Genomic DNA, 20,521 nt, shown 5'->3' on the forward strand with positions numbered 1-20,521 from the left:
CAGTGGAAGTCTGATGTTTGAGTAGTGGTTAATTAAAGGAAGTGAAAGCGCAGTGGGGGGCACGGGGGGGATATGGTGAGACAGTTGAACCTTTTACGGGAACTCAAAAACAGTCACGGTCAGACACAAAAATAAATTGTCTCAGTCGTTCATAGAGATTGAATTTATAACACAGTTTCCTCGTCCTCTTGTATGAGTTAGATCATTGAGAGACAGAACAGATTGAGATAGGCAGCGGATGCTGATTTTAAAATCATTATTAATAACTTGATTTTCAAAGTCCAGCTTGACACTTAATCTCAGGTCAAGTCAGATTTTGCTTCTTGGTTTAGTCAGTCCTGGTATCAAAAGCTGGCGTCCAAGAGGGTTTACGTTTGCTGCCTGAACAAATAGATTGCTCAGATGAACAGATGATACACCTCCTTATATTTGACCTACTACCAATGGGATATCTAACATACATATTTGAATATAAGCTAAAGTAAGGACTTTTTTTAAAGACTTGGATGCCCATCCATCCATCCATCCATCCATCCATCCATTTTCATCTGCTTATCTGGGGCCGGGTTGCAGGGTAGCAGGTCGAGCAAAGTGCCCCAGATGTCCCTCTCCCCAGCAATACTTTCCAGCTCCCACTAGGGGACCCCGAGGCATTCCCAGGCTAGATGAGATATGTAATCCCTCCAGCGTGTCCTGGGTCTACTCTGGGGCCTCCTACCAGTGGGACGTGCCTAGAGCACCTCTAACAGGAGGTGCCCACCTCAACTGACCCCTTTCAACACAATAGAACAGCAGATGTTCAAGCTCCTTACCCTATCTCTAAGGCTGAGCCCAGCCACCCCACGGAGGAAACTCATTTTGCCTTTGTATCCACGATCGCATTCTATCGGTCACTACCCAGAGCTCATGATCATAGGTGAGGGTTGGGATGTAGATGGACCTGGAAAATCAAACCCTCTTCAACGGTCCGGCACAGCACCAAATCGCAATCCATCTCACACTCCATTCTACCCTCACTCGGGAACAAGACCCTGAGATACTTGAACTCCCTCGCTTGAGGCAGTAACTCACTCCCAATCCAGAGGGGGCAATCTACCAGTTTCTGGCTGAGAACTATGGCCTCAGATTTGGAGATGCTGACTCTCATCCTGACTGCTTCACACTCAGGTGCAAACTGGCCCAGGGCATGACGGACGTCATGGTGTGATGAAGCCAGCAGAACCACATCGTCCTCCTTTAGATATACTGGTAAATTACTTAAACCTATTGTTTTAAAAGGAACAATAGATGGCAATAATCAAAACTGGCTGACTCACATTTTGGGGTTATAAATGGGATAAGGATTTTTTTCCTTAAATGTTCTTTTTCTTTATTTTTCTTATTTTCTTTCCAGATATTTATTTGTTGCATCACTGTTGACTGTAATGGGACCAAGCGTTTCCTTATGTATATGCATGTGTACATAGATAAGATTTATACTAATGCAAAATATTTATATTAGTGTATTTTTCTGTGTGTCATGTGCTCTGTAAATCATATATCATGGATCTAAGGCAGATGCTTAGTTATTGTAGCCATTGTGTTGTAGCTATTGTTGAATATGTTTATTTTATGTGTTAAGAAGTATAATAAAAAAATGTTTAAAAACAGCCTGAACGTTTCTTGAATCATCATAGTGAAGCCAAAATGATTTTATATTTTCTAGTAGTCAATTTATTGCAGTACACTCCAGCCCAGCAGGGGGCGGTGAAGGTCTGTACGCTAATGTGCTAACCGATGAGGAAGAAGACATGGGCACGTGCTCGACATTTGGATGTCGTCATTGGTTGAACCGTTACTGTTGCAGGAAGCAGAAATTTCTGCTTCACCGGCTACATTTCAGACGGAATACCCAAAAACAATTGGAGCGTTTTCAACGGTTTAAAGGTACAACTTGTCTTTTACTCTTTCTGACGCACGGGAACGCAATGTCATACATTTATGTGCCGAGCTGTCGTTGTATTTAGCCGGCTAACGTTGCTAGCGTCGACGTGGAGCGCCAAATTTGAAATAACGGCTAACCTAACTTTGGTTGGGAAAGCTAGCAAACCTCGGCAAGTTTATGTCTGCTTTAGTAAATACACTACTGCTGTTAAAGTAAGCACATACAACATATTCCAGCTTTCTGTTTAACTGTCATTGCTGTGAGACGTTATATAGCGTTAGCTTTAGCTAGCTAACCTGTAGAAACCTTAGCGCTGACCATAATTTCATGTCAGTTAGCTTATGAATTTAACGGTAACGTTAACGTCACAGTTTTAATGTGACGCTAGCTGACTAATAACCTTTTCTAACAGATGATGCGAAGACCCAGAACGACAACTGCCAAAGTCACAGACTACAGAGATATGGACTCCGACTTGTAAGTGATTTCCATTCATTCATTTTCTGCAACAATAGTATATTACTGCTTAGTGTCTCGGGTGCACACTGGGGTCTATCTTCACCGTTATTTTTAGGAATGACGTTAACAGATATGCACACACCCACAAAAAAGAATATATGATGCATTAAAGACACTAGCCTGTGTTATTACGTTGGAGGAGGGCAGGTAAACCTGGGGAAAACATTCAGCAGAGAGATAAATCCTATTCTAGTATTAGAATTAGATGATTTTTCATTTTGTTTCTACTCTACCACCAGGTCCTTTTCCCAGACAGTGAGCAGTGATGAGGACTGTGAGGAATGGAAGCCACAAGAGCCAAAGCCAAAAGCCCCCAGCAAGACTGCCAGAGCCCCCGCAGCCGGGGAGAAGAAAGCAGCTGCCAAGAGAACTGCTAAACCAAAAGAGCCAAAAGCACCCAAACAACCGAAAGCTCCTAAAGTGCCTAAAGTTCCTAAACCAAGGGTGCCTCGCAAACCTGCAGCAGAGCGAAAAACACAGGCCCCGAAAGTTGCGAAGGATTCTGCTGCATCTGGGTTGGCTGGAACAAAGAGGAAAAATATTGATGAAGGCAAAAAAGATGATACGGCAGGAGAAGACGAAGGAGAAAAACAGAGAGATGGTCCAGGGGCTGAAAAGAGTGGGCCAAGTGTCAGAATGAAGCAGGAGGTAAGACGAATGGCTTTTTTAGAGTACATCTGCATACATGCACACAGAAGAAGATGAAATAGAAAATATTTGAATATTTATATATACTAAGCTGTGCACACCAAAATATCTGCATGACGAGCACCCAATTGAGTGAATACAGTTAATTATGCTAAAGTTGTCATTCTGTCTGCAACACTTTATAAAGTCAGCAGCGCTCTCTTTGAGCTATCACTGATGTTACCTTTAACAAAGTATGTATCCTCTCAGTCTTTTTAAATTGTTCGTCTATCTCTTTATGTCTTTCTTTCGCTTGTTTTTTCTTGTAGAGGGTGTCATTTATAGTGTCAGATGCCCATCAGGCAGACACATGGGCAGGCGAGGGGTCATCACTACCTGGATTTCATGCAAAGAAAGAGGAAGTGGAGGAGGAGGATTTCACATTTGATGAGCCTTGCCTAAAGAAACAGAAGACCAGTGGTGCCTGCTTTGGACAACCGACGAGTTTACAGTCATCAGAAGCACAAGCTCTGAGGAATGACCTCAACATGAACTGGGACTTGATAGAGGTATTGTAGGGTTTGTCAGTGTGTTTTATGTGTGAGAAAGTGTTTGTCTATATCATTGTCAAATGGTGGAGGAAATTACAACCACCTTGGGATGTTGTGTATGTGTGCACTAAGATGCGAAAGAATGGGAGAGTATAGATGTACAGTTTGACCTGTAAGTGTCCTTCCCCTCAGCTTCTGTCCACCCTCACATGTGTGGAGCGATGGGTGTGTGCAAATATCATCGGGCTGCTTCGTGAGGAGAACACGGTGCCGTTTATGGTGCGGTACCGCAAAGAGATGATTAACCACATGGACGCTGATGCTGTTCGAGACGTCCAGCTGGTATATGAGGAGATATGGTAAGCAAACGAAACGGTTGAATTAAAAAAAACAACACACTGATTTTCCACTTATATTCTTGCCAGCAGGAATTAAATGTTTAAATTGAATATTTTCCCAGATGAGCTGAGCAGGATTTGGTTCATTTCCAGACAGTATGTCTAATATTGGCCACTAGATGGTGATATTGATCAAGCTTTAAGACCCAAAGTAGTAGAAGAAACACTGTGTGATTGTTTTATATGAGTGTCACTTTTTTGTGTCTGTCTGTGTGTGTTATAATGTATGCACTCTATATATAATCTGTTTTTGTTTTGTTTTTATATTTCTGTTTATGTGTTCCTTCAGCTCTCTTGCCAAGAAGACCCAGTCCGTGATTCAGACCCTGAAGAAAGACGGTGTTCTGACAGCTGAGCTGGAGCAAGACCTGAGGAGCTGCCGATCAGCTGATGAACTGGATCATGTGGTCAGAATCACATTTATGTTCTTAAGTATTATCTGTCATTTGAATTGGATTTGGAGGGCTAATTCTTGGTTGCAGCATTATTCATCCAAACCTGTATATGGCTCTTGGGCCTCTCCTTACCAGTCTTCTCAGTCCAGTGCTTCTGTCTTTGTCTGCAGTATTCTCCCTATAAGAAAGGCAGTAAGCTGACGAAAGCTCGCAGGGCCAAAGCACTCGGCCTTGAGGAGGCCGCCTCTGCGCTCATGGAAACACCGCACACTCTGGATTTAAGGGCATGGGTAAAACCTGGCACTGAGGGTAAGACATAAACACATACACACATAGTTTTTTAGTCATTAAATTAAACATAGCACTGGTGGTTAGCAGTATGCTTGGACAAGAAGCCCTTGGAGCTGTTGGCTTTTTCTTGTGTCAAACTCCCGTTTTTTTTTTGTTTTTTTGTTGTTTTTTTTTTTTACTGAAAACATCTCGTCTGGAGAAAGGATTTTTTTTTTATAAATTAGGGCACATAACTTTGTGTCACTGATTGGGTTAGACAATTTCAGTTTTGGTTCAAATGGTTAAAAATGTCAAATGTAATAACATGTTATTGAAATTATATTTGCTCCAACAGATTTATAGAGCTCATTAAAGGTCCAGTGGAGAACTGATTTTGAGCACACTTTGCATGTGTTTTTTTGTCTGTGTGTCAGGTCTGTCATCGGTGGAAGAAGTGGCGACAGGTGTGGAGCATATCTTGGCTGATATGATAGCCAAAGACCCTGAGACACTGACCTACGTGAAAACATTGTGAGAACAAAGTCACATGCACACAACGTTTATTGCAATGTTTGATTTTATTTTCCACAGTGGTCTGTGTGACATTGATATTGGTACCAGATTATATTTTACCTCAGACATCGCTAATAATACAGTGCCCTCCTCTTTCTCTACTCTTGTGTTTCTCTCTTGCTGTGTCAGATGTGAGAACAGCTTTGTGACCATCCAGTCCTCTGTGTCAAAGTCGGCACTAAAGGAAAAAGAGCAGGAGAAGTCTGCCCAAGGCCACAAAAAACCAGGGGCCCAACAAAACAAGAACAAGGACATTGACAAGTTCCACATCTACGTTGACTTCACCTGCAACATCAACCGCATCCAGCCTCATCAGGTAGCAAGACATCAAGTTTATCACTTTCATAGCATATCCCACCTATTATGATTAGCATTCCTATCTCGCCTGCTCCTGCTGAGTTTTTTTTCTGTTCTGTCTCATGGGAATCTCACAGGAATTCGGTGACCCATGGGAATTCCTGTAAAAATTGCAATCTGCAGGATAGGTTGAAGTTTTTGGTACTCATCTGTTGGAATTTCATGATACCGAACAGTTTTGTATTAGCAGTGGAGCAGCTGGGATTTTGTTGTCTAGCTGATGGGTTAGCCCTGGTGTTGTCATAATATTTCTCCAAATCCTTCGGTTATTGCCAACTATTGCTAACTACTAAAATTAGATCCAGACAACAGCAACTGGCTTTACTCCCTCAAAATAAAAGCAACAACCATTATGGTTTAACCAAGGAGACAAATAATACAAAATAAATGTTGAATAATTAAACCTGAAAAACAAATTATTCAAGAATGTTGGGCCATACTAAAGGTCATTTACACCTGTATCGTGTGTTCTGCCTTGACTGAGCCTCACACACAAACAAATGCACACCATCTGTTTATGTGTGTGTGTGTCATTTCTGTCTGCTTCATGTGTGCTGTTTCTGAATGCTAGCCATGTCAGTCGCAGTTAGCCTTGTCTGTGCTTCCATATTTACCCCTCCTGTGCCCTGCTCTGCCTCCTCTGCTCCCCCTCTGTCCCTTTAGTGACTAGTGGGTTACTCAGAGTTGGTCCCGGGCCTCATGTGTCACCACAGCTTCCATCACCCGCTGCCTCTCTGCCACACCACACTCTCTGGCAACCGCGTTCTGCCCTACAGTCATACAATCACGTAAACATACATGCATGCGCACACACTTGCTCACACACAAGCACACCCTGCAAGTCCCCTCGTTCTCTCCTCTTAACATATGTGACATGTCCCCTGCCGACATGCCATTGGATTAGGAGGCTTTGATTGACAGGCGCTCTCCTGTAGTGACAGCTACTGCTGCTGGGCCCACAGGCGGGCGGAAGGATGGGGAGAGGGAAAGGGGGTGGTATAGGGAGGGAGAGAACAAACAGATGAGCGACACTGAGGTGCGTCCGTCACTTATCTTTCTTGCTTTGCTCTGATTTGCCGCCCTCCCTCTTTTTCTGACTAAACCTCAGCCCTCCAATCCACTCCACACATCTCCCCTTCTCCCCTCTCCTCTTCTGTGTATGAGAGGCCTTTAATTCGATGACTCGCCTTTGTCATGGAGCGTTAATCCACAGGCTGCTGTGACCCTGCTAGCTGTCGGATTCCGGCTAAAATGAACCTTTTCTAGCCGTCAAGTTGTCGGGAAGGGGGAGCAGGTGGGAGATGTGTTTTGACAGGAGGCATGTGTGTGAGCACACACTTGCCCGTTTGCTTTAGCACATTTTATTAAGCCCCTGCTCTGGTGGTTTGTTAAAGGAAAAGGCCGGGGCATTTTCTGAAGGCAGTGATAGAAGGGTTTTACAGTTGGTCCACTGAACATGCAAGTTCATCCTACGATTACAATTAAATTACATCCTTAATATTCTAGCATAAAAAGTAATACATTGTGGAATGATACAGGAAATAAAATCTGATTTGGGGTATTGGCAAGTGGGCATGACATGAAAATTCAATGTCTTGAATATCCTGATAACCATCAAAATATACCTGAAACTTTTAAAATGGCACTTAAACATACTGGAATCACTTTACCTTACATTTAGTTAAGAAACAAATGTTTTAATTGCATCACAGATAGGACACACATCTTTTTTAGAGAACATCCTTTTTAGTAAAACAAAAAGTTCAACAATCTTAAAGAGCAAAGGCGTTTTAACAATTTGAAATGCTTGTTTAATATATTTTGCGTTATTTGAGGCTAGTGCGTATGCAGCCTGTTTTTGCAGAGTCTTTCATTGTTGGTTGCCTCCTTGAGTGCCGCAGATGCTGCTGGACACAATATTCAAGATTATCTCAATAATGGAAATTAGCCACGATCAACTTATTGCAAATGTTTTTTATCCCAATGCACCGTAAAATCATATCGTCCTGTCCCTATTGGCAAGGTTTAATTAAGTACACAAAGACATACAAAGACAAATTGATAAATGAAGCCAGTAGAAAACTAAAGAAAGGTGAAACATGGTCATTTAGTGCTCGTTGTCTGCTTCACAATGAACTTTTAGACTGAAAAGTATCAGACTGTGAATAATGCTAATACTCGTTTTTATTTAATATGACAATCTTTTTCTCTGTTATTGATTAATTATTTGGATTATTAAATGCTGAAGTTGATGTTTTAATATTGCTTTTTTTGTCCGACCAACTATACAAATCCCAAAGACATTAATTTGACAATCAGTAAAGAAAAGGAAACTTCAAATTCTCACAAATTACAAGCTGAAACCTCAAAAAGTGTGGGCTTTTTGCTTGGATAAAGACTGAAACGATTAATCGATTTAATCAATAATTTCAGCCCTACTAAACATTTTCCATCATGGAGATTTACGGAATATAATCAGCCCTATAATAAGAATAGAATTATGTAACTGTTTTATAAATCCATCTAAAGCTAGTGTACACAAAGCCCTGGTATGCAGTATGTCTTAAAGCCATGTGACCTATCTAGTTGAGATCCTTAGCTCAGATTTAATTCCGTCAGATTTGATTTGAGGTCTTCTTCGAAGGGTACGCATTTACCTTATAGCTATTAGAAGCGGGTGCACTCTTCAGCATGCCAGGGCGGATTTGTTGAATGTGCAGTGGGCTATTTTTAATGTGATTTGCGTTGTAATCAAATGGTAGTTTAGCGCTCCAGCGTGGGGCTCGCCCGCAGAGGAGCTTGGGTACATGCAACTGTTTGATCAATTAAAGACTCTTTTTTGATGGACAGGTGGAGAAAAACAACATTATTTGCACTGACACCCACACACACAAACACTGAGTTTTTGTGTTTGTGTGTGTCTTAATGCTTTGAAACAAGATGATAATTCCGTATCACTTCTTGTAGTATGCTGGTGCAGTATATATTTCATAAATCAATGATGTCTGGTCTGTTTAACCCTCCTCTGCCTCCTTTTCCCTGTCAGTAATATTACATTTTTACAATTTAGATAATTAGATAACAAAACATGATAAAGCCACGTAAAACTAAACCAAAATATGACGTACATGAAGTGCTAATTGAGATGCTTTTCCTCTTTCTCCTTCTTTACTCTGATCTAAAGTTTGTTGTTCCATGAATGTCCGTCAGACTCCATGCCGTGTTGTGTTTGTTTTTGGATAGAATAAGAGAGTGTAAACGGGACAGAAGGAGCACAGAGTTCTCCCTGAGCAGCCAGTATGTTTGTGTAAAAGACCAGTGTATCATGCTGGGCCATGATCCCTTGTGGTGACTTATCCTCATTGATATTTAGAGAGTCAATATTTGTCTGAAATCGTACTGTCTAAAGAATAATATTCACTAAATGTAGCTTACATTCCATATGCTTCACCCGTTATAATGTCATTGTTTATGAAGAACATTATATGCTCAGTTTTTTTTTTTTAAAGACCGTCTTGCACTACTACAGCTGAGTATTAACTCTTGACTAACTCTCTTTTCTGAATTTAAGGCGATCTCCTGACAGGTGTTGATTTATTATACAGTGCGTCCTGTCCCGTGTGTGTCAGCCAGGTCAAAAAGTGTGCAAATCTGCCGGGAATGTGTGTGTGTCAGTATGTGTATCTGTTTGTTTATCCATGATATGTCGGGTGGATGGATGTGTTGATGATAGTATTCCTCTAAAGAAAGGCTGAGAGAGAGAAGGAGACAGACAGAGAGAGGACGGTTGTTGACTGGCTGCCCTCCCTCGGGGGCTGGCGGAAGGATGAGGGGGCATCCAGGAAAGACATTCTGTCTGGTCTTGTCAGGGCTTGGCCAGTACTTGGCCACATGTCACTCGTGGACCAGCTAACACACAAACACACGCTTCTCACTCTGTCTCACATCACCCTTCCTCTCAGATCACCCTCTGTCTCCCACCAGTGACCCAACCCAGGCCGAAACTGAGAGACGTACAGACAGACACAAGGTTATTTTATCATCAGCGAGGACAGTGGGCAGCTACCAAGGAAAGCAGAGGAAGGACACAGATTGTAGAGCTGATGGAGACACATGAAATTTTAAATTTTGGTGGGGCATAGTTGACCATAGTTGGGGTTTGGCAACCAGACAAAAAGATTCATTTTTGAGTTTTTTGGTAGGTAAATTACAGGATTGTTTAGAAGCATGCGTTTGGATAAGTGGATTTGCAGCAGTGCTGTATCTGTATTGCATTAAAATGTATGTTTATCATGCAGGCAACATATAGAAGTATGTGCAATATCTGGTACACAGAACCTGCATAATTATAAGGACAAAGATAATTCAAATTGTCTTTTGTCTATGCATCTGAGCATTGGGAATCCAGTCACATTTTTCTTTGTGTCTTCTGTTGTCTATCAGCGTTTACATAAGGTGACCACCAGTAGATCATTTTTTGGTATGAGACTTAAAACTAGTGCCATTTTTCTTGTTTTTCTGATAACCCTCTTATTTTTGGAGTTTTTACATATTCGTTCATCCCCACATTCAACAAACAGACAGCACACTAGGCTTAGGAAGTGTAGGAATCGGCCTGTGATGCATTGCAGTCATGTAAAAGACAGCATGTCATTCTTCATTATACAAAATGATCTTTAAAACGATTGAATGCTGAACCCTGAGAACACAGATTTAGCTAGGCAGTTTCATATTTACTGTTTTAATTTCACTCTCGAGCTCCTCTAGATGGTCAAAGAATTCAGAAAGATGTATTTTGCTTCCTTCCTTCAGCAGCATGTTAAACTTCAGTGCTTTGATGAAGATTGTTTGAGAAATCTCATCACCGTCAGTGCGGCAGCCCAGGGCAGAAACATGCCAACAGAAGAGAAATCTAACTTTCATCATAATTCAAGCAAGCCTGCTGCATTAATTCTAGCCTCTGCCATGCCATTAGCTGTATTTTATATTTTTATTTTGTGTGTGTGTGTGTGTGTGTTGCGTACGGGTGCAGCACATCCGAGGGTGCTGCTGAGTGGTAATGGTTGTGGCACCACGTGTGCGGGTGTGGGTGGGGGTAGGCCTTGCGGTCTCAGCACTGATGGTGGCGTAGTGGTGGCATTTGTCAGCTCGCTTCTTCCGCTTGGTTTCCAGATTGATGTCTTGTTTCTTGGCCCTGTTCTGTGGCGGGCTAAAGGTTCCCTACTGAAAAGGTCAGACACTTACTACAGTTTGCTTAACAGCATGTAACAGTTCCTCTGAGGGGGGACCAGCACACAACACAACAGGCCTGGCCACAGGATATACTGCTAGGTTTGTCACTTTTACATGCGCGTGTGCGCGGAGAGTTCAAAGATTTTGTTTTTTGTGCTCATGTGTGGAGGTTTGGGTGCATGTGTCTTTTACACATATATTGTGTATACAGTAACTTTGTCTGAACCCAAATTAAGCCCTGTATGTACTAATGACGTCTTTGATTAAATATTTTCTTCCTTTTTACCCCCATAATTGCTTCCAATTTACCTTTCAATATTTATGCTTGTTGCTAAGTAAAAAATGTAAAATTTAGCATCATAACTGCAGGATTTTGCTGCAAAGAAATAAAATCTATCCATGTTTTAAAACTGTATAAGCAAATTTATTAGACTACAAATGTAAATGGACATATAAACAACTACAGAGTAATCTGCTGTGTAGGTTTGGACCATTGCTTTGCAAAATATTAATATGTTTAAAATGCGAGCTGTAGAAATTGTGGGTTTTTGGGAGGGAAGTGGGTCTTTCCTCTCTGTGTTCATATGCACCTGTCTGCACTGTTTATGCAGTTTATTGTTTTGCATTAAACAGGGGAAACGTCTGTGTGTATGTTTTGTATGTGTGTGTACAGACCCTGGCTATTAACCGAGGGGAGAGTCTGAAGATTTTGACAGTGAAGGTGAACATTCCTGACAGGGTGAAGAGTGACTTCACCAGGTGGTGCATCAACAACAGGTCAGAAACGCAATAAAACACAAGCACTGTAACAAGCAGGCACACAAAAACACAAACGCATATTAAGTATTTTGTGCAGAGTGCTACAGGTTTTTTGTAGGTCAACCCAGAAGTAAACATTCCCCTGGTTCTCTGGATTGTTGCAGAAAATAAGCTCTTTGGCAAACAAAGTTTATGATACTTACCGATTTGGTTTAGCAAGATAAGTTTTGCAGTTTGCTGACTAGAGGAAGTCACATTTACTTTTATAGATTATATTTATTAGTGGAAATGACCCATGGAAAAATAAAATCTTTGTCCCAATGTTTTAATGCAGGTGGAGGCCGAAGACATTGGCAAGAGACGAGCTTCGTGCAATGATCAATAATGCAGTAGAAGACTCTTATAAAAGGCTTATTCTGCCTTTGCTCACCAGAAGTTACAGGTATTTCAAATGTGACTGTTAATGTGTGCTTGCACACTCAGGGCTTTCCTACCTTTGATCACCACTTACTCATTCACACTGTTTGCCTGTTATCTCTTCCTTCTCATCCCTCAACTTNCTTATAAAAGGCTTATTCTGCCTTTGCTCACCAGAAGTTACAGGTATTTCAAATGTGACTGTTAATGTGTGCTTGCACACTCTCAGGGCTTTCCTACCTTTGATCACCACTTACTCATTCACACTGTTTGCCTGTTATCTCTTCCTCCTCATCCCTCAACTTTCTCCTTCCTTCCCTTTTTCTCTTTCTTTTTACCTTCACCATACAACTACCCTCTACATCTCTGTCTCTTCTCCCCTCTTTTTGTTCACATCTTCCCCCACTCCTCTACTGTTCTCACACCCATCTGTCTGTATTTCTTTTGCATTCCCTCACTTTAGGACTAAGCTGACCAGTACAGCAGAGAAGGAGTCTATCGCCATGTTTGTGCGGAACCTCCGGCAGCGCCTGTTGGTGTGTCCAGTCAGGGGCTGTGTCATCATGGGGGTGGACCCAGGCTTTAGACATGGCTGTAAGCTGGCAATTCTCTCGCCCACGAGTAAGTAACTATGTAGTGTACTTAACACATGTGTTAATGTTTATACCACCTTTGCATATGAGCTATAAGACCATACTTTTTTTTTTTTTTAAAGATATTTTTATCTGCATTTTTTGCCTTTAATTGATAGGATAGTGAAGTGTGACATGCAGCAAAGGGCCACAGGCTGGAGTCGAACCCGGGCTGCTGCGTCAAGAGCCTTGGGGCGCCTGCTCTACCACTAAGCCACCGACGCCCCAATATAAGACCATACTTATCAACAATGTCACATCATCTTTCTTGCACTATTTCTGAAAGCTCTAGATACCATAGTACACAAAATCCAAGGATGGCAGCCGTGTCTGAGAGGCTACGGCGTCACGTTGGATGTTGTGTGTTGATCCATTGAGGTTGACGGCAAACACAGATTTATCCTGTGCCACTATGTTAATCTAAAACAAGAAATATAAAGTACAGCTCATTGCACATTAAAGCTCTACATTTTCTTGAGTGGAACTCTCCACTATTTCGACATGTAATTGGTCATTGATGCATTCAGTAAGCATAAACACAAATTCCTACTTTTTTGTAAGAACAGAACATTTTTATTTTACTAACAGCATTTTTCTGTAATTGCAGTCGCATATTGAAGAGTTATCTACTCTTTTACACTATGCAGATTAAAGTGCCACTGCATATTCATGGCTAACGGCCTATATTTTGGTGTGCATGTACATGTCAGAGACTAGATGCCAGTTGGCATGACCCTAGTGGGTGAAATAAGTGTGAGCGTGCATATGTATGTGTGTTTCTGCTGTACTGTATGTCACAGCATGTGTCTCAGTGGGTGTGGCCTCACACTGTGCAAGAGTAGGTCCCACCCTCTGGGTGACTGATTGTGTGGCCACAAGTCACACTGACACACTTGTAACAGTCAGACACAGGTATACATCGGGTGTCAGGCCCAGCGTGGTGTGGTCACAGGTTTAGTGGTTCCCAGCTCACATGACTTCTGGTCAGAGCTGTCCATTCAGAGCTACACTCCTCCTCTGAAGAAGCAGCTAACTGGAAGATGCTGGACTTCCTGTGGAGGCTTAGACAGTAAAGATGTGCAGTTCATAAACTATTTGATTTATTTGGGGCAGTGCTGCTTCGTTAGACAGCATACAGTGGAAAGACATTAGCTGATGGTACATAGCTTTCTCTGTTGAGCCCCCTGTTGTCATCATAATACTTCATCATCAACACTGTATTTTCTCTCACCCTCTGTTTGTCTCCATCTCCCTGCTCTCAGGTCAGATTCTTCATACTGATGTTGTGTACCTGCATAATTCAGACCAGCGAAAAGAGGCAGACAAACTGCGCCACCTTATGATGAAATACAGGTACTGCTGCTTGTGTCTAAATGGTCACTTTGAGTTGTATTTATCAGTGTTTTTATTGCTGTTACTTTCCTCTCTGCATTTATGTAGCAGCAATGATAACTCAGTGCTTCAAAATCATCTCAGGGAAAGAGAATTGTGAACTGAATCTAGTTTACCTAATCTAGCTTCTTAATCTTCATTGTCCTTCTCCTCCTCCTCTTGTCCATACTAGCTGTTCCAAGGTTGTCATTGGCAATGGGACGGCATGTCGTGAGACTGAGTCCGTCTTCGCTGACCTCATCTCAAGGCGCTGTTTTAACCCCCTGGATGTGTCCTACTGGTAAGGTCTTTTCATCCAGTACATACTAAAACAGACCCCAGTTCATCCTGAATAGAAATAAGTGGATGTAGAAAATGGATGGATGTACCCTGCTGTCCAGGGTGCTGACTTCACACATTATGTATCATGTGTTGATGTTTTCAGTAATACAAACTGCATTCCATATTTCCTACAGTTTAAAAAAAACTCCTCAAGCATGTTTCAAGACCATGAAATTTTCCACCTCATTTAGAATAAATGTTCACAGAAATATTCCTGAGTGTCATTTGTAAAGATGAAATGCCAAAATTTAAAGTATATGTGATGTATGTAAGGATTGGGAAGACAGAGGGATGAAGAGGGGTGTCAATGAGGTCTTGTGGTACGTTCACTTTGCACTGGAAAGTCAGAATTTCTGAGTTCCCACTTGGAAATTTCAACTAGAACGCCCCCTGAAGTTGGATTTCCAACTTGGAAAGTCCTAGGAACCTCACCAACTCCATCCTCAAAATTCAAGATGGCTGCTCTATGCATCAGCAGTAGTGAAAGCCGAAGTAATATACTGTTTATTACCACTTCTGTCTTGTTTGTGTCTCATTAAAACAGTCGTACACATAGTGGACATGTTGCTACCGTGTGTGTGTATGTGCAAAATACAGCACACTGCATTGTTATCAACTGGTATGGCTAACAGTGGCTAACGTGGCTTGAGGTGGTATTGTTAAGAACATCCTGGTTTTCCGACTTGTACTGTACCGGTCAACTCAGTTGCAACGTCATTCCCACCTCTGACCTCTGTATTCAAGGTTAATGGAACACATAGCTGAAAGATGCTAATGATGATGAAGAAATAATGGTCGTGGAACAGAAATGGAGAAAGTGAAGTTTGTGGAATGGAAAGGGCGGCTGACTCAAAGGATGTGAAAGAGTAAAGGACAGCGGAGGAAAATGTGTGGGAGCGGGAGAGCTGGACACAGATGGAGAGAAAGACAAATTGGAATGTGTCCCCCAAGCGAATATTGTCTATTAAAGCCATCTGGACTTCGTTTCACTTCGTTCCAATTAAAGAGACGTTTTGCGGTCCACGTTGTGTCTGTAACCAGGCCCAGTCCACACTTCAGAATATAACAGCACAGAACCTCGGTCCAAGCATAATAACCACTGGCCTCTCCTTGCTCTGTCTCTTTCTCTCTCTGCTGAGTTCCATGTGTGTTTGTTGACTTGAGGTTAGCATTGGGACCACAGCCTAGAATGATTCTGAGCTGCGCGTGAATGTGTGTGTGTCTGCATATTGGAGTTTTGTCAGTATCTTTGAGTTCGTACACACATGCACACTTCAGTGGTCGTACCTTTCGTGTAATAGCCCACAGTTTTTCTCTAAAGTTCAATTTTCTGTCTATTTGCAAGAACAGAAACAGTCAAAGTGGGGCGTTTATTAAGTTAACTTCCCCTTGATTATTTTCATGACAGACATTTTTTTTCTTTTGAGCAGACTTGAGCACCTCCAGAGCAGCAAAATTTCACATCTTTATATAATGTCTCTCTTGTTCATTCTTTTACTGGAGCTAATGGCATTCTTGCTTCTCACAACACGTAAGAATGTCGGTCTTCTGTTTGATGTGGTGCTGGCTGAATGTCCCATATCACCTGATATGATTAACTATGTTTTTGCAGCACGTACACATGTGTAAATGGTCTGCCTTTGTCTCAGTAGGGTTTGTGGAATAAAGGCATTTGCAAGTGCATGAACTTTGGAAGAGCAGTTAGATGTTATTTTGACGTAAGCCATAAGTATGGTTGTTGTTATCCAGATGATATCGCCCCAGAGTCATCTGGTCTTATGCCTCACTTTGGTTTCTTTGGACTGTGGCTGATGTAGTCTCAGAAACATAGATGTTAAAGCATAATCTGTGTGTGTCTGTATTAAAATGTACACACAGGCTGCTGTCAATGCATGTTCATCTCCTCTCTCCATCTTCTGTCTCATTCTCCTATTTTCACTCGCCTTCTCGGTCCTTGCCCTCCGCCTTTGCCACTGTCATCGTTTCTATCATCTGTCCTCTTTAGACATTCCCTTTCCTAAAAGCTGGATCTATTAAATGTGCTTTTAATGGCCCTGCAAAGTCAAAATGCTGGTCTTTCAATAAATACTCCCAGTCTTACCTTTTGAGGAGGAGTTCTCCCCAACATATGTCTTTGAAATATAAGACTCTGGGGTATAGCCCTACTTTGCAGTATTCTGTATTACACACACTGTGGGATATATGTTACACCTGGGTGGGATTAAACCCAAATTTCTAAGCACAAATGAAATTTCAGCTTCATTGTAAGGCCATAGAACTCATCAAAATTGTGTGTACAAATCACATCCTATTCATATGATTTTAATTTACCCCTTAAATGATCTTCAGTGTCATGATGTGGCAGGGATACCTGGATATTTCAACAAGTTATCAAAGTAGCTTAAATACAAATATAACAAGTTTGCTTTTGTCAGTGAGTGGCAAAAAATAATTCTACATTCATGGGGTTGTCCATTTTAAGCAATTTCCTCAATCCAGCATGGTCTATCTCAGGGCATCAAAAGCATCTGTGTGGGTGCACCATGAACGTTGGCACCTTTCAGCATCTGTATGTGACGCACCAGGCTTTTACTCAACTTCAGTGTAAACCCATTCATGTCATCATTAGATGGTCAGAGCATCAGAGAGTGTGAAATCGCTTACCGTGGGTGGTAGGGGAGGTGTATGGGTACATGTGCAGGACTTTGACAAAGGAGACCGATGTACATGTCCCATGTGAAACTTGACGTTATTTTATAACGTCATATCGTCATATCACGTCAACCACAATCTTTCCTAACCTTAAAAGTAGTTTTGTTGCCTAAACCTAACTGCCAACCCCTTCTGCATCAAGACACAATGCAAAAACCTACCCCCATATTGCGCAAGCATTTGTTGCCAACATTAATAATAATCAGTAAATGATTAATTGTTTACAGATAATAAATATGAATTTCAGATTTCTCTTACAAGCGTGACATGGGTTTTTTTGAATTTGCAGCTCAGATCTATTATAAAATCACTTGAATCATTAATAGTAGTATGCAGTATAGAATCATTAATATAAAAACACAAGTACATAATTTTGAATCAATAATAAGATAAAACAAAATGTTATTGCCACTCTGCCTATTATTGTCCGAGAAAATGTCCCAACAAGATTAAAAAGATTAGACACTCTCTTGCAACATATTGGCTTTTCTGATGGACAGACACAAGATGAAACATGCGACAGCTGATTATTTCACTCTCTAACATGTCCGCTTTTTCTGTGCCTTTCCTGTCGTATGGAAAATCACTTCACTTAATGTATTGCTAATTGCTCAGATTTTTTAACAGTGATTAATCAATCATAGTTTAACCATAAACATCCCAAAAGACAGTTAATCCAGACATTCGCTTTGGCTCCAACACCAGCTTTGGATGTGCTCATGATTCTGTGCTGTTCTTAAAGATGTTTTAGCGTTGGCACATGTTTGCTCTGCTGATAAAATTAGTAATGTGTGTTTACTTTTTTTATTTAAGACTTGTTAAAGATATCTGGGTGAACGTTGTTCTGTCATGTTTCAATTTGACCAAAATATCCTCTGATAGATGGAATGGGCGTGGAAAGATGATGACTGGCTTCAAGGAGTAACGGTTGTTGCTAACTATGAGAGTCTTACTCCCCTGCTGACTGACCCACAGCTGACCCCGACCTGCCATTAGGGAAACCTCATTACCACGGCAACAAGGATGATGGCAATGACGGAGAATAGCCATGTAGCATCAGAAACAGCAAGGGGTCTTATTGCTTGCTGTGAATTTCCCCAGTACAATTAATTGACCCAGTTTCTGCTATACATTGCGATTTTGTGTGTTTCTATATGTATTAGCATTTGTCAGCTGACCTTATACCCAGGGGGGTTTAATTGACAGGTGTAGAAAGTCTTTCAGGCAGCCCATGCGTAGGAGGCTGGCTCAGTTCATGTTGGTGGAAACCACCCGCACATACTGCAAAACTTTTCCTGAGCTGAATACTGTCCTGTCTGTTTCAGAATATTTACAGGCACTGAATCTTTCCATCTCCACCTTAACATCCACATTTCTTTGGCCTCCCTTGTTTTTTTCGGCTCTGTCTTTGTCGTCCTCGGCTCCTGAAAGCAGCTGTGCACTTGGAAAGATGTACTCTGGCTCAAATGCAAAAATGTGTGTGAAATAGAGAGTGATTATATTTTGTCTTCATTGTGTTATTTGGCCAGACTGGAGAACAGTTCGGATTTTATAAGGATTTTTAACATCATTACCTTGTTAGGTGGGATCAGCCATTAAAATGTGACATTGGCAGTGTTCAACTCAACGTGTTGAAAGTTTTTTTCAGAGAGAGGTATTATATGTCTTTGGTTTATATAGGTAATAGAGCTCTCCTCTCCTCTCCTCTCCTCTCCTCTCCTCTCCTCTCCTCTCCTCTCCTCTCCTCAGTAGTTCATTAAAGACCTCAGCCTCATTTGCACCATCTGCTTCCTGTCTCCCTGTGAGCCTTCATTGTGTCACCACCCCCACCCTTCTCCACCCTTTCTTCTCCACCCGCCTGTCTCTCTCTCGCTCTCTGTCCTTCTGCCTCAGTGCTCAGCTGGAATGACAGCCAGAAATGGTAGCCTGCGGGACATCCTTACTTGTATGTTTTTTTCTGCGTGTGTGTTTGTGTGTATGCAGTTTCAGTGCCTTAGTCCTGTTTGAGTAGACTCATCGTACTCACTGAGTCACCTCTTCCATACATTGTAAGGACTGTGGCCTTTTCAAAAGACAGCCAAACAAGGGCACACTGTTGTGTGTCTTTGTGTGTGTATATGTTTAAGTAATGTCATTTAGGTGGAGGGATAGGCGTTTATGTGTATGAAAGGCCAGCCAGTGTGTGTCCATTTATCCAGATCTCTGTCCATGCTCGCATAAATAAGATTTATGTTGCAGACGGGGAAAAAATTACTGGAATCTTTAGCTTTTTTGATAAAGGAAACAGAGACATTGTTAAATATTAAGTATGTACTTAAAGTAGGGCTGCAACTGACAAGTTTTTCCATCATCAATCAATAGAGATGTCACAATACCATTTTCTCCGTCCCAATAGCAGCCAATACTAGGTAATGATCAGATACCAGTGTGTTTTCTGGCGTTGAAATTGGCAACACTTGTGCTACCCTGCAAAACTAAAGCCTTGTATACCATACATGTTGCCTTTTTACTGGTGGGACTTTTCAGTGTAGATTGCTGCCAAATTCCTGACATGTTGCAAACAGGTAACGTCACACTATTTACCAGAATCAATTCTTTTTTGCTGCTAAAACAGTAGCTACCAGTGGCTGCACAGTGCAGGTTGTCATGTAGGCTACAGTTTTAGAGCAGCAACAAAGAATCAACTTCTGGGGAAACTGCCATTTCATCCAGTTGTGAAAGTACATTTAAGTTTCGTAGTAAATCGCATGTAATTGGACCTGTGCGTAGACTCGATACCTGATTCAGCATTTCAGGCAGTAGTGGAGGTATTTCTGATTGTGGTATTGGTATCAGGACAACTCTGTCAACCAGTCTGTCATATTTTGTTCTGTTGGATTTTTTCTTCTTTTTTTTTTTGGACAAATTGCTAACTCTACAAAATGTTAGACAATAGGATAATTGGATCCATCACCAGACATTGGAGGTTGGATATAGAGCATATTAGCATGGTTGGTATGATAGCAGAATTAAAAATCAGCTTTAAAGTAGTAGACCAATTTTTGCTTTAAGTTATTATAACGTAATTGTTGTTTGCACAGTGTAATGTTTGCACATCTGGAGGGAGCTCGGAGTAGAGCCGCTGCTGCTTCGCATCAAAAGAGGTCAGTTGAGGTGGTTTGGGCATCTGATCAGGATGCCTCCTGGGCACCTCCCGTTAGAGATGTTCCTGGCACACCCCACTGGTAGGAGGCCCCGGGGCAGACCCAGAACAAGCTGGAGGGATTACATATCTCATCTGGCCTGGGAACACCTTGGGATCCCCCAAGAGGAGCTGGAAAGCGTTGCTGGGGAGAGGGACGTCTGGGTTGCTTTGCTTGGCCTGCTGCCCCAGCGACCCAGCCCCTCATAAGCGGATAGAGTGGAAAATGGACAATGTAATGGCTGTAGAATAATGACACAA

At 41.7% G+C, this 20,521-nt stretch overlaps 1 protein-coding gene across 1 annotated transcript in view; it reads left to right on the forward strand.

The window, feature by feature from the left end:
- The first annotated feature begins 1,830 nt into the window (after positions 1 to 1,830).
- srbd1 (S1 RNA binding domain 1) overlaps positions 1,831 to 20,521 on the forward strand; it is a 60,920-nt gene continuing 42,229 nt past the window's right edge. Inside the window, exons 1-14 of the mRNA XM_050071638.1 lie at positions 1,831 to 1,926; positions 2,337 to 2,401; positions 2,683 to 3,091; positions 3,400 to 3,639; positions 3,814 to 3,980; positions 4,309 to 4,426; positions 4,585 to 4,723; positions 5,119 to 5,215; positions 5,387 to 5,573; positions 11,520 to 11,623; positions 11,940 to 12,047; positions 12,486 to 12,643; positions 13,917 to 14,007; positions 14,219 to 14,326. Of these exons, the coding sequence (XP_049927595.1) occupies positions 2,337 to 2,401; positions 2,683 to 3,091; positions 3,400 to 3,639; positions 3,814 to 3,980; positions 4,309 to 4,426; positions 4,585 to 4,723; positions 5,119 to 5,215; positions 5,387 to 5,573; positions 11,520 to 11,623; positions 11,940 to 12,047; positions 12,486 to 12,643; positions 13,917 to 14,007; positions 14,219 to 14,326 (1,991 nt within the window). The 5' untranslated portion in view covers positions 1,831 to 1,926. The remainder of the gene's footprint in view (positions 1,927 to 2,336; positions 2,402 to 2,682; positions 3,092 to 3,399; positions 3,640 to 3,813; positions 3,981 to 4,308; positions 4,427 to 4,584; positions 4,724 to 5,118; positions 5,216 to 5,386; positions 5,574 to 11,519; positions 11,624 to 11,939; positions 12,048 to 12,485; positions 12,644 to 13,916; positions 14,008 to 14,218; positions 14,327 to 20,521) is intronic.

Source organism: Epinephelus moara, chromosome 19, assembly GCF_006386435.1.
Source record: "Epinephelus moara isolate mb chromosome 19, YSFRI_EMoa_1.0, whole genome shotgun sequence".
Taxonomy (NCBI): Eukaryota; Metazoa; Chordata; class Actinopteri; order Perciformes; family Serranidae; genus Epinephelus; species Epinephelus moara.